At 39.8% G+C, this 13,585-nt stretch overlaps 1 protein-coding gene across 1 annotated transcript in view; it reads left to right on the top strand.

Annotated features, from left to right (window-relative positions):
* Nucleotides 1-13,113, top strand: part of ATP10B (ATPase phospholipid transporting 10B (putative)) — a 42,365-nt gene extending 29,252 nt beyond the window's left edge. The window contains exons 11-21 of the mRNA XM_066559932.1: nucleotides 316-422; nucleotides 1,079-1,205; nucleotides 2,691-2,875; nucleotides 4,983-5,295; nucleotides 6,433-6,509; nucleotides 7,056-7,181; nucleotides 8,308-8,508; nucleotides 9,098-9,178; nucleotides 9,286-9,390; nucleotides 9,835-10,022; nucleotides 12,627-13,113. Of these exons, the coding sequence (XP_066416029.1) occupies nucleotides 316-422; nucleotides 1,079-1,205; nucleotides 2,691-2,875; nucleotides 4,983-5,295; nucleotides 6,433-6,509; nucleotides 7,056-7,181; nucleotides 8,308-8,508; nucleotides 9,098-9,178; nucleotides 9,286-9,390; nucleotides 9,835-10,022; nucleotides 12,627-13,113 (1,997 nt within the window). The remainder of the gene's footprint in view (nucleotides 1-315; nucleotides 423-1,078; nucleotides 1,206-2,690; nucleotides 2,876-4,982; nucleotides 5,296-6,432; nucleotides 6,510-7,055; nucleotides 7,182-8,307; nucleotides 8,509-9,097; nucleotides 9,179-9,285; nucleotides 9,391-9,834; nucleotides 10,023-12,626) is intronic.
* The last annotated feature ends 472 nt before the right edge of the window (nucleotides 13,114-13,585 follow it).

The raw sequence follows: 13,585 nt of genomic DNA, 5'->3' as shown, positions 1-13,585 counted from the left end.
ACTGAAAATGCTAACCCATGGGGATTGTGTACTCTGCAATAATACTGTCATAAGGCCCCAACCATTGCTTTTCAGGTTGTCAGCAAGAGTGCTGTAATGTTAATTTAAAAAAACACAAGTAATGTTATTTTAAAGGAAACAGGAATTTTTAGCAAGATTTCAGCTTCTGCACAGCCAATACTTTTGAGCTTTTCAAGAACTTGGTATTGTAATGGAATCCACTTTTCTCCAATGCCCACTCTTTTTTAATCTTGGGCCATTAGATTGAAAATTATCTGTACTTAAAATATGGAATCTTTTCCTTGTGTTTCACAGGTGACATTAGCTCAGACAAGAGACTGAAAAGAATAAAAGAAAGAACACAGAAGCATCTGGACTACTATGCCCATGATGGACTGAGAACCCTGTGCATAGCTAAGAAGGTGGGAGAGCACCAGGTTCTGTACATGGCAATAGAATTGCTAGAAAAATATAGTGGTTATAATTCTCCTTCAGACAACCAGCCAGATATAGCCCATCTCTTTGTCCATCTATTTGCCTTGTCTGGAGTCTTTTTTTCCTCAGTGTGACCAAATGAGGGATTTTTAGTCAGTCTCAAATCTCATTTATTTCTGTTTCTCCCATAGTACTCAGCTGACCAACTCAACAGTGCTTCCAAGCAAGAAACAGAGTCTGCAGAGCAGCCAACCTTTTTCTCTTTTGCTTGGCATTCAACTTTCAAAAATCTTTCTCTCAGCCTGAATTACTAAATTTTAGTGTCATATTGTCAATGTGGAACAAATAGATCATATTCAAGCTCTGGAGAAATGTAGATCAGCCCTCAGAAACTGTGTGCTCCCAGCTAAGCAAGAGTTGTGTGAGCAGGAGTTTCTCTACGTCATATTTTTGAGTCTCAGCTGTAGGTCATTTGTACAAACTACTTGTTCTTGCAGTTTTCTCTTGGAAAAGTCTGAGTTATTTTAAAGATGACACAGTACTTTACCAGTTTGGATACAAGTTAAGTCTCTGTGATCCAGAATGTTGGCATTCCTCTCTTATTTAAATTTCAAATAAACACTGTTTAAATTGTGTTATGCAGGTCTTGAATGAAGATGACTTTCAAAAATGGGCCAACTTTCGTCAGGAGGCAGAAGCTGCAATTGACAACAGAGAGGAGCTGTTAATAGAGACAGCACAGCATCTGGAGACCAAACTCACCCTGCTGGGTAGCTAAAAATAAGAATTGTCATTGCATGAAGTATCACTTGCTCTCCTGTGATAGTCCTGGCAGTATGGCAAACAGCTTATACTAATTTATATCTAAAATACTTCCTCTGTGGTTTGGAAATCTCCAGGCTAGGGAGATAAAATCCAATGACAGTGTCTGTACAAGTTCTTGTGCATTTGGGGCAGCAGTAACTTTGAAAAAGTTACTTGAAGCTATTGTGTGCCCTGAGCAAAGAACATGCACATCAGCTGTTACTGTGGCTCAGCTGACACAGTAGAGAATGAAGTTCCCACAATTCAATCATGCATACATATCCTTAGATAAACCTATAAAATACCAGAAATTAACTTCAGTTTTGGGCATGAATTTTGAGGGAATTTTGGTAGTTGAACTGCATTATAAAATCCAGTAACTTGAACATGTAGGCGTCTTGCTGCTGAGTTCCTACTGTTGTTGCATTGTTGTGCTTGCTTTGTGCACTTTGTAAAAGGATGTTTAGCATTAAAACTTACATTGATTGACATTTCTGCATTGTTCATCTCATATCTAACAGCATCATTCTGTTAAATTATGGAGTACTTCAGTGCTTTCTGTTCTATTTTGTTTGCAAACATTTTGTTCTTTATGACTTTGATTTTTGGAGTTGTCATTTTTCTTTGACTGCAATTTGTGCCCATATTTTGTTAAATTTCTGTGATTGCAAGTAATAGCTTATATTATGGCTTCTCATAATCTCTGCAGTGATTTAAAAAATTAGAGTAATAATGCTAAATGCCATAAGCAGACCACATAAGAGGTAATGCAGATTTTGTCAGAGTCTGTTACCTTTGTCAATTACTAAGGCTCTATGTGCTTTCACACTTTAATTTGCAAAAAGTGTTCCCTTAGCCTAAATCAATATCTATCTTTAATGTACCGCAGTTACAGCATCTTCAAACTGACCTCTAGTGGAAGGGATAAGGAGTATTGTAACATTCAGATGGTCATTTCCCAACATCATCAGGATGAATGTTGGCATCTGCTTCTAAGTTTGTGCATGTTCAAAAAGAAAATGTACTGTTCTGTTTCTTCTGCCTTTGATGGCTGAAGCATCTGACTTGACAACAGGGACAGCATCCATTTAAACAGTCAAAGTTCATCTTTTCTGGTTGCTTTGATGGGACTTAATGCAGCATTTTTAAAATTCATATGCTGTGATTCCTCTGCCAGCACATTGTCATTTTGGATTATTAGGAAGAAATGAAATGCATTGTTCTTGCAATAAGCAAAATGAAGAGACAGAACTTGATTGTTGACACATTCAGACCTTAATCCAAATGCAGATCATGTGCCTGCATGTTTGTTTGTTGGAAAAAACCTTGGTTCAATTCTCAATAAGTTCAGCAACGTGATTGGAAAGCAAAGAGCTTTTTTTAAACAAGAAAATAGCAACTTGATTTTCAATAAAAAGATAATTATTTCTCTTCTTTTCCTGTTTGCCCAGGAGCAACAGGGATTGAAGATCGCCTGCAAGATGGAGTACCTGACACTATTGTGTCCCTCCGAGAAGCTGGGATTAAAATTTGGGTGTTGACAGGAGACAAACAGGAGACAGCAATTAACATTGCATACTCCTGTAAGCTTCTGAACCAAAGGGACACTGTCTTCACCATTAACACTGAAAATAAGGTGAGTAAAGAAAGACAAAATGCAGAGAATTTCCTATCTTACCTTTTCTTTGTGTCTTGCAGTTTGGCATTCCGTTGCTTTAGACCTCACTTAACAAAGAACAGTCAAAAAGCCCCAAATAGCATTAGGAGCAAGAGGCACAGTGAGCTCAGCTCTTCCAAGGGCTGGCACGAGGCTGTGGAGGGCAGGCAGGGCTTCCCTGTGTGACCAGACAAGTTACCCACCTGGGTCGCCTCAGCTTTTCTCCCCAGAGAACCAGTGTTCCCAAGACAAGCTTGCTTTTCTCAATAAAGCTATTGTGAGGATTAAGTAAATACTGTTAAAATACTGACTGGTTTAGGCAGTTGCATGGAGCAGTGAGATGGCCTGGTTTCTAACTGCTTTTGTCTGCAGCTAGTACCTCTCCAAACGAGAAAAAACCCTGTGCAAGTATCTGTCTCTTTCAATGTCATGGAAATAGAGAAACAGGCAAAGATGATGTGGAATCTGGCACAGAAAACATTCCAAGGTGTAATTCCATTTGAAACAGATATCTGCTTTTACAGGAAGCAGAATGAATACATTAGGGATGGAAATTAGACAGGGGTGGTGCGAGAGCAGAGATGCTACAGGCAGGACCACCCTGGCTCCCAGAAATGCCAGCATGGGCATTTACTCACAGCAGCCTCTGTGCCCTGGTTCCAGGCTCAGAAACAACCTGCATACACATGGGGACTTTGGGAATCCCCTTGGTTCAGGGGACACTGGAGTTTCTCTACAATAAGATTTAGTTCCCTCACTTTCAAAATTAAACCAAAGACAAACTTCTGAAAGAGGCTCCCAATAGCAGCAGCAAGGGACACAAGTAATATATACAAAGCATTTAACCTGTTCCTTTTGTCAGAGTTAGGTCTTGAAGTGGTGTCAGTGGGAAGGGCCTCTCCTTACCCCTGAGCCCAGCAGATTATTCAAACACTGAAAATGAGATATCTTCCAAGAAGATGCAACATAATTAGGTAGCTTGGCAGATTTGTTTCAAAAGGCAAGTCCAGGCAAACCAGGATTTCCACTACTGTTTTTGGTTTGTTCACAGAAAGATGACGTTTCTTCAATATTTTTAGGGGTTTTAGGTGTTCATGCTAGATGCAGGTTTTTATTAGATGTCAGAGGTACATTTGATTCCAGAACCTCCCACTTAAGTGTAATTTAAATCTTGCAAACATCCTACACATGTACTTTATGCTACATAAAGTGAAAATAACATTATAGAACTGAATCATCACTCAATAAAGCTGACAGAAAAGGCAGAAAGAGGAGTGATTAGCTCCTCAGATATTCAGGGCCACAGAAGGAGGACTCTGAGTACTAAGAGGGAGCAAAATAACTTTGATATCATTTTGGATTTTCTCTGATAGTGATGTGCCAGTTTAGGAGATCTGGATGGGAGAGGTGAGAGTTTTCCCCTTAAATCTGTTTCCATCTAGTAATAAGTCAATTCCAGTTGTTGGCATCTAAAAGGAGACTTGATCCAATATGAAACAGGTTTGCTAAGACAGAAGGACTTTGTGTTTGAGGCACAGTGCTTGAAAATATGAAGTTCTGTTTCTGTTTCTAATTATGACACACACCTGATATGTGACTTAGAAAAGACCTAACTCTGAAAGTTTTGGATAATTTTGAAAATGTGGACCTCTTGTTTCTCTTACCACAGTTTATTTTTTGTGGAAGCCAATGCTGCAATATCTCACATCATTCATATCAGAACTAGATTTTTCAATCTCCTTAAAAGAAAATATTTTTTTTTAATTTCTGAACTCTCAGCATAAATGCACACATGCCTTCCTGATGTAAAGATTATTATATTTTCTTTTACAATAATTTCTTACCTCAGTTAACTGGCTGATAAAATGTGCAGTGTTTTCACTGAGGGATTGGATGGTGTCCTATTGAAATAATCTCCAATCAGATGAATCAGTGCATTTTCTCAGTAAATTTCTCAGTAAATTTCCCCTCATGTTTATCTGATAGGCTTAAACCCACTGGCATGATTATACAAACACACATTTGGCAAGGTGCTGTGCTGTAGATGGAGATAACTATTTCTAGAACCACTTCTGTTTTCTCACAGGAAACTTGTGAATCTCTCTTGAATTTAACCCTGGAAGAGGTGAAGAAGAATTACGAGTGCAACAAACCACGGAGGAAGTTTTTTGGCATCATCCCAACACCTTTGCCAGCCCCTGAGGTGCCCAGCCCCGAGTTTGGGCTGGTGCTGGATGGGAGGACGCTGAGCATCATCTTCCAGGGAGGTTTGGAGGAGAAGCTCCTGGAGCTGGCGCAGCACTGCCGCTCCGTGCTCTGCTGCCGCTCCACGCCCCTGCAGAAGAGCATGGTGGTCAAGCTGGTCCGGAGGCAGCTGAAAGCCATGACCCTCTCCATAGGTACCTCCACTCTGCACCTCACACAGACAGGGGAAGCGGGTTCTTTCCTGGAGAGAAATGTGGGGGGTGTATTGTACAGGGCAGATTTTTGTGCCTCAGGTAGATGCAGTGAGGAAACAGCAGTGATTAATCTGTCCTGATCAAAGACCATATAAAAGTCCTGCTTCAGCTTTCATGAAGCAAATCCACTCCCCTTTAAATAGGCTGAAGGCACTACAAATTCAGAATCTCCCAGCAGTCCCTTTCATGCACATCAGTACAAACACATGCACATATTGCCTCCAAAACGTCCTTGTTTTGGGCCTGGAAATCACTCATCATTAGTCACTATTTTATCTTTTCATAAAGCCCTTTTCCTGAAGGATTTTCCCTGGTGAAAACAGAATTATCAGAGTGGTATTAAGCACTGACTCATTTGCCTTTTACCTCCAAATATTGTGAAATGCTTTGAGTTTCCTTCCACACTTGGTAAGTGATGCCACTAAAATCCTTGATGAATTGATTTAGATGACTCCAAACTAAACAAATACACCTCTGTGGACAAAACAGAAAAGTCTATTGTATTTTTGAAATATTACTTTGCCTTACAGTTCAAACCATAAGCTTTCAACCTTCTGCTTCATTTACTTTATCAACTAACCTAATTTGCCATCTCCATATTGCAAGCAATAAGCATGGCTGTTCTTTCCCTGGAAATTTGGTTACATACTTAACATATTGCTGTGAGTTGAAATGAGCAAAATAATTCTTGAAACTGGCTTGTTACATTGTCATCTGCAATCAAATTTGTCATAGATTCAGAGAATTCAGTGAAATAGGGTGTTGCAAAACATGTTCCTGAGCATATGGATTTGGCCAAGCAGAAACACAAAATGATGCTGATGTAAAGGGTGTTGGGGTTGCTGTGTCACCACCCAGCTTGTCCCAGTGCTGGATTGTGCTCTGGTGGAGCCAGGGAAGGAGGGAGACCAAGACCAGAGCCTTGATGTCATGCTTGATGCCACGCATCAGTTCTGATCAAGCTGCACGGTAGTACACAATATTTGAAATAATCAGCCTTGCTGAGATTATTTCCTGCTTCTGATGGAGGCAGCCTTTCTTGCATTGTTATTGTTCCCTCCTGTCTTCCCACTCTAGGGGATGGTGCAAACGATGTGAGTATGATTCAAGCAGCTGATGTTGGAATTGGAATTTCTGGCCAAGAAGGCATGCAGGTATCCTCTCAGTTTCTTTCCTCTTTTGTCAGGTAGTTCCTTAAGGCTTAATAAGTTTCATAGCAGCCCTACACTCTCAAGAGTCATCTTAAAAATGCAAGTTGGCATCATAAATTAATACGCAGTTTGTAATTAAGGGTTCAGCCGCAAAAAGAAAAAGAGCATTTTGAGCCAAAAATTATCATGTGAGGACAAACCTGTGTTTGCTCATGAGACTGGAAAATTAGCAGATGTCTGCCCAGTGTTAGGTGAGCATCTGGTTTCTGAATCTTCTCAGCTGCTGCGTTTCCAGGTTTCCAGGTTTTGTGGATTCCCTTCCACCGGCTTCTGCCCTGTATCCTTTCCCACACATCCCCCTTCCTTACTCTCCTTAAATGGAGAGCTCTGCAGAGATAGAAAGTTCCAGCTATGTTCTTGAGGTCTGTTGGTTTGTTTCTTCTACAATATTCAATAGTAGGAAATTACTTCAATGTCTATGTTCAAATTTCATTACATAGCATGTAAAAAGGATGTATTGTAAATGACCTTCTATTTCTTTTCCCCAAGGCTGTGATGGCCAGTGACTTTGCAATATCCCGATTTAAGCATCTCAAAAAGCTCCTTCTTGTCCATGGACATTGGTGCTATGCTCGCCTGGCAAAGATGGTGATTTACTTTTTCTACAAAAATGTGGTAAGATGATTAAGATTCTTAAGTGTTCATCCTAGCAAAGGTTAATTCCAGGTCTGAGGGTTTTCTTGGTTGTTTGTTTTTGGTTTTTGCAGGTTATACTCTTACTTTTTATGAAGCTACAGTTCATGTTTCTTCACTTTGCAAGTTTATCGTATGCCCCTTCCTTCTTAGCAAGGTGCTGCATAAAGCATTGAGAAACATACAGGCTCTAAATATATTTTGAAATAGCATTATTCCAGAGGGAAAAAGGACTCAAGGCTTAGTAATTTTATATGGCAGCACAAGAACTTTATTAATGATACCCATGAGCCTCAAAATAAAATTTGCATGAGGGAGATCAGATTCTTAGCACTCGAATGTAGATGAGTGTGTACTAAGAACTGCCTGCCTTGAAACCTCTGAATTTTTATAGAAACCACTTGCAAGTAATGATGCATTCATATCTGTCATTTTTATTAAAAATTTAATGTATATGCAAATGATCTATGCATTGAAGTCTGATATAAAGTGGAAAAAATGACCGGGAAAAGAAAAATGAAAATGGTCTACAAGACCGGGAAAACAAGTCCATTTGACATGAAATACACTCTGAGCATGTGAGGCTTTTTACCTAGAATTCAAGGTATCTGGTTTTTTGTGAAGTTTTTAATAATTTTCAATAAGGATTACTTCTTATTACTGTTAAAATTTGTAGTGGAAATGAACACTGCTTTTTTTGACTGGACATCCTTTTACAGTTCAAAGGCTGTAAATTTGCAATGTGAAATAGTTCTCCAGACTAGGATGCTGCTGTTCTTTAATCTCCCCCATAGCATTAGGGAGCAGCAGGCCTTTGATTCCACATGGACAACGAGATTCCAAAAGGATTCTGAAATCTGGTGCTCAGGGCTGTGAACAGTTCACTTAATTATTCTTTGATATGTTCTCAAAGAACCATAATGGCTTTTAAAAAGCTTTGTCACAGTGGATCACTGTGAGACAGTCCCTTAGGGTATATTGCTCTATGGAATGAAGTGCAGTGCCTTTAACCAAAATCTTGTCCTCAGAGGAGGCCCTGTTAATAACCAGTGTCTCAATAAACACCACAGGTGTAACTACTCTGTCTGTTTGTCTGTGCCTCTTCCAGTGCTACGTCAACCTGCTCTTCTGGTACCAGTTCTTCTGTGGCTTCTCAGGCAGCACCATGCTAGATTACTGGCAGATGATTTTCTTCAACCTCTTCTTCACCTCAGTGCCCCCTCTTCTCTTTGGAGCCCTTGACAAAGATGTTTCTGCAGAAACGCTCCTACGTCTGCCTGAGCTGTACAAGAATGGACAAAATTCAGAGGTATGTCATGACTGCTGAAATAACTGCTTGATAACCCAAAGGACCACAGGGGGTTTTTGTTCAGGAATAAGGGAAGGAAGAAAAGAGTTTAGACGTACTTGGAATGTTGAAACAGGGGCCCAATCTTCTGTCTCTCCAGTAATGCATTCCACTCCATGGGAGCTGTGACACCATAGGTCACTAGATACATTTAAATATGGCAAATAGTCAAATTAAAATGACACAAAATAAGTGTTGCATTAGAAGAAAGGATTTTTGACAAATTTTATAACTCTAGAAGGAGCTTGGATAAAGAATTTGAGGAATAACATCCCTTGTGAAGAGATTTGACATTGGCAAAATTTGGCTTTTAATACTCTTGGTAGACTTGGTAAAATTCCTAAGGTCTGTCTTTACTTAACACAGATAAAATGCCTGTTTAGAGATAAGCCTTTGGTTTAATCAGCTGCTCAGGAGGTATTTATTCATAGAAAGAAACCAGTTAGCAATAATTAGTAGTGTGAATGGAAGACAAACAGCAATTATGTTTGCAGGACAGGCTAGAGACGTATATCCCATCATAATGACTGTTATCTGTAAACTCCTGCAGATATACAACTTGTCAGCTTTTATTATTACAATGTTGGATGCCTTCTATCAAAGCCTCATTTGCTTCTTTGTCCCCTATTTGGTAAGTAACAGGCTTATTAATATTCTCACTCTCCTGTCCTCCTTAGAAGTAGTAAATTCAGTTCTGAATAGTCAGGGCTCACCACAGTCTCTCTGCCTGTTTTGTAGACGTACAAAGACTCTGACATAGATGTGTTTTCCTTTGGAAACCCCATCAACACCATCTCCCTCCTGACCATTCTCTTGCACCAGGCTCTAGAAATGAAAACATGGGTATGTATTTGACCTGTCCTGTTGAAAGCACTGGATTTGGGGGTATTTTGGTGAATGTTGCATCTTGTATAGGGATAGAATTCTCTTTCAGAGTCATTTACCTGAATTCTGGGTCACAAAAGGTAAGTAACAGGTACACTAAGATTTCACAAAGTGCCAGAATTTTTTAGTAGCCCCAGGTTAATACTTTCATGTGCACAATGACAGAATTTGTTTCTATCATGCCTTTGGACAGGAGAGTACCAAATATTTGCATACCTCAGTATATGAGGAAGTGTTACTTGGAGAACTATATTCACTGCTGTTTTCTAAATTACTTTCCGGCTATTTCTCCTACTGCAGATTTCAGTAAAATGCACTGTTAGATGCACTCTTTGCAGCTGCCTTTGTCCCCTCCTGTCTCACACCCAGTCAGGGTCTCACTGGCATCCCTTGTGCTTGCAGACCGTGCTGCAGCTGGTGACAATGATCTGCAGTGTGGCTTTGTACCTCATCTTCTCCGTCATCTACAACGCTGCCTGCCTGCTCTGCAACCCCCCCACCAACCCCTACTGGATCATGGAGAGGCAGCTCCAGGACCCCACCTTCTATTTACTGTGCCTCATCACCCCCGTCATCGCGCTCTTACCAAGGTTTGAACGCTCTCCTCTTTCCTTTTGTGGGTTTGCAGACATGGGAGTGAAGAAGCGACAGGGATGTGTACAGATATGTGATGTGTCAGACACGTGCTGCACAGGATAACTGATCACAGTGGAAGTCAGATGCCTGAGTTCAACCTTCCAGTTCATGAACCATTCATTTATTCAGTTATATAACCCTAGGTCAGTCACTACATATTTTCTACTTTTGCCATCAGGAAAACCTTTTTTCTTGGGGTGCATCAAAATTTACCAGTACAGATCTGCTACCTAATTATTCACTGTCATGACCACAATGTTGTTGAGGAAATCAAGATTATAAACAAATCTTTGAATTATTCCTGTATGTTTGAGAGTTACTAAATGTATTCTTGGTTTTAAGTACATTATGATGCATTACTAAGCTGAATTTAAGAGCATTTCTATATGACAAATATTCCTTGCATCCAAAATTTTAGTTTAACTTTGTATTGCAAAAAACCAGATATGTTAAAGATAACTTTAATTGAGACTGGATAATATTTGGAGAGGGATAGTTATTGAGATGTGTTGCTGAAAAAATGGTTTAAAAAACAGAATTATTCTGTTCCCATATACATATGGGAACATTACTACTTTTGGTGTTCAATAATTCTTAAAGCAGGTATGTTTTGAGTTACACCATTTGTTTCAAATATTTATTTGCTATTTGCTTGGACATTGAAAAAAATGGGTTGGTTTGACTATCTTGCTAGTTTCCTTCTCATCCTAATTCCCATGAAGTAATGCAGCATGCTGGTATTACAAAATTCAGGACAATATTTTTAGTATCTGATTTTGTAAGTGCTTTAAGGGATTAGAATCTGAGCCTTAACTCTGACAGAAAAGGAACTTTTCAACAATAGATGGTGTTTTTCTTCAAACTATTATTATTTTCCCATTTGAGTTGAGATGCTCTTGTGATTTTTATGTTATATAATATAAGTTCAGATCAGAATAAAGAACACAATTCAGTAAGGTCTTATGTCTTCTAGGCAGGGCATCCTTTTCCAGTCTGCTTTGCTCCTGCATGACTTTTGTTTTCCTATCAGCCCTCATTCACAGTGACATTTTTGACCCTGAGCTTTCTGCTGAGAGCTGCATCAAGCACGTGGTTAGAGAGCTCGTGTCTCCATCTTGGGAATTCAGCACACTTAAGATCCTTGCTGCCTCAGCAGGTTACTGAGGTTAAGGGTTGTATATTCATATCCTCAAGTGCTGTTCCTTCATATTGGTACCCCAGATTATTTTCTGCACACTCCTTCACCTGCAGAATATCCAGGCCCTGTTTCTACTCCAACTGAGCCGCGCCACCAGATCTCAGCAGTGGTGAAACCACCCTTTGCTGAAATGCACTAAATTTTAACTTCCATTCCATTCCATGGTCCATTGCACTGTTCTGCCTGCTCCTTATCTCCTCACTCGGTGTCTGGAGGTTCCTTCTAACAGGTTTTTTTAAAATAATTGCCCTCCTGGGTTCCTCCCTTCCATGCTGCCTTTTGTATGAGCTGCAGCATTCAGGGGGAGACTTGGCCTGTGCCCTGCCAGGGCTGTGGGAGGGCAGGAGCAACTGAGAGCAGTTTACAGGATGGGAGACACAGTTTCCCACTCCTTCTCTGTCATCCTGTCTGATTTACCTGGAACTTGCACAAAAGATACAGAAAACGAGCTGAGGGGAAAGACACAGGACATTGTGATCCACAGCAAATCTACAAAGAAAGTCTTGGGCTCTCCCATGCTCTTCACTTCCTGAGCAGATCCAAGATTCTGTTGGGATTGACCAGCCTGAGCACAGGCACTGCAAATAAACTTTATCCACTCCTGCTTGTGCAAGCCCAAGAAATCCATTGCCTTAAAAGCCCTTTCTGTACCTTGTTAGCCTTTTTGATCTTGTAAATCTTGTTTATAGATACATTGAGCAGCAGGATGTGAGGATGGCACCTTTCAAAATGCAATTTCACAGAGTACCCATGTTTGTTATAAAATACATGTTGAAGCCACCTATGTAAAGGTCAAATCCTAATAAAAAGATGCTTTGAAAGAGACTTTGATTTTCACACAAAGCTGACATGACATGGAGAGAGGATGTATGCAGTCTCACAACACACAATATTTAGTTACTAAGTTCTCTGTCCTGCAAAGGGCAGAGAGGACATTTCTGTTGTTGCTTTCTGAAAAAAATCCAAAAGGTGAGGTTTTTAACTTCTGATTTTCTCTTATCTAACAAATTAAGATCTCTTCTTTAGCCTATTTTAGCAGTATAAACGCAACTTCCATATTTTCAAATATTGCATCTCTTGGGATTTTTTTTCTATTTTTCTTCACTGTTCAGCAAACAAGTAGTTATGAATACTAAAAAAATTATAATCTATACATGTAGTTGACTCTATACAGGTTAAGCTAAATATGTAGTAACATGTTGTGTTAAGATCCAGGAGTCAACTTTCATCTGCCAGGTATAAGGTGTCTACCAAATGTCTGTAAAGCAATGGAAAATTAGTATCTGTATTTGGGATATGTGATGTAGATTATGGAATGAGCCCACTGATAAAAAAATCCATTCCCTTCCTCCTTCATCAGGTTCTTTATTTTTGCTCTGCGAGGAACCCTTGGAGCATCTCTTGTTCTGAAAGCACAGCAAGTAGAAAAACTTCCTAAGGAGCAACAGGACCTTGAAATCCAGAAACTAAGATCAAGAAAAGAAGGTACTTGTAGTGCACCTGTGGCCTCACCTGCATCTAATGATGACCTTGACCAAAGCATCAGCCACTTATGTGTGTCACCATTTCTACATCCAGCAGCAGCCTTGTCTCCCAGGGACACAGAAAATCTGGGAGTTTCTGCCTCTAATCCCCTCGGAAGAAGGACATTTGAGGAAGGCTATTTCTTCTTTAACAGGTGGGCAGAGGAAGAATCTGCTGCTACTGATTCTTCAGCAGGGCCTTCCTCTGGCCATCATCCCCTTGTAGCCAGCAGGGAAACAGCTCCTGGGCAGGATGATAAAGATTATCTCAAAAACTTTAATTACGGAAGCCACCGGCGGTCAGTGAGCTCAGTGACACTCTGAAGAAACTTTCAGAAATGGAACCCACAGCCCATGTGGAGAAGGACTCAACAGGGAAAATAAAAATGTTTCTGCTTAGCCATTATTCTCACCAGAAATGGAGAGAGAGGCAGCTGGAGTAGTGCAATAGCAACTCCAATATGCAACTTTAGCTGTATGCGTCATTGTCTGGGTTTATCAGTACACGACTTTTTTATTTTCCTGGTTTGGTCATGTCACAGGAACATTACATGAGCATCACACAGTTGCTGAGAATTGCACAATTACTTTCTTTCAACAAATATTTTTGTATCATATTAATAGGGAATACTTGTGAAGTTTCAATGTTGTTATTATTATGCTATTGAGTTAATAGAAAGAGAATCCATTCTTTATTAAATCAACTCTTAAAGCAACACATCCCACTCTAGATTTTTACTCTCAAAGTCTTAAAAGGAGTTTATTAACTTAAAAATTATAATTGTGCATAAAAAAT

This window comes from Molothrus aeneus, chromosome 15 (genome assembly GCF_037042795.1).
Source record: "Molothrus aeneus isolate 106 chromosome 15, BPBGC_Maene_1.0, whole genome shotgun sequence".
Classification (NCBI taxonomy): domain Eukaryota; kingdom Metazoa; phylum Chordata; class Aves; order Passeriformes; family Icteridae; genus Molothrus; species Molothrus aeneus.
Note: the sequence above shows the minus strand (reverse complement) of the source record. Positions and strands in the feature narration are given on the sequence as shown.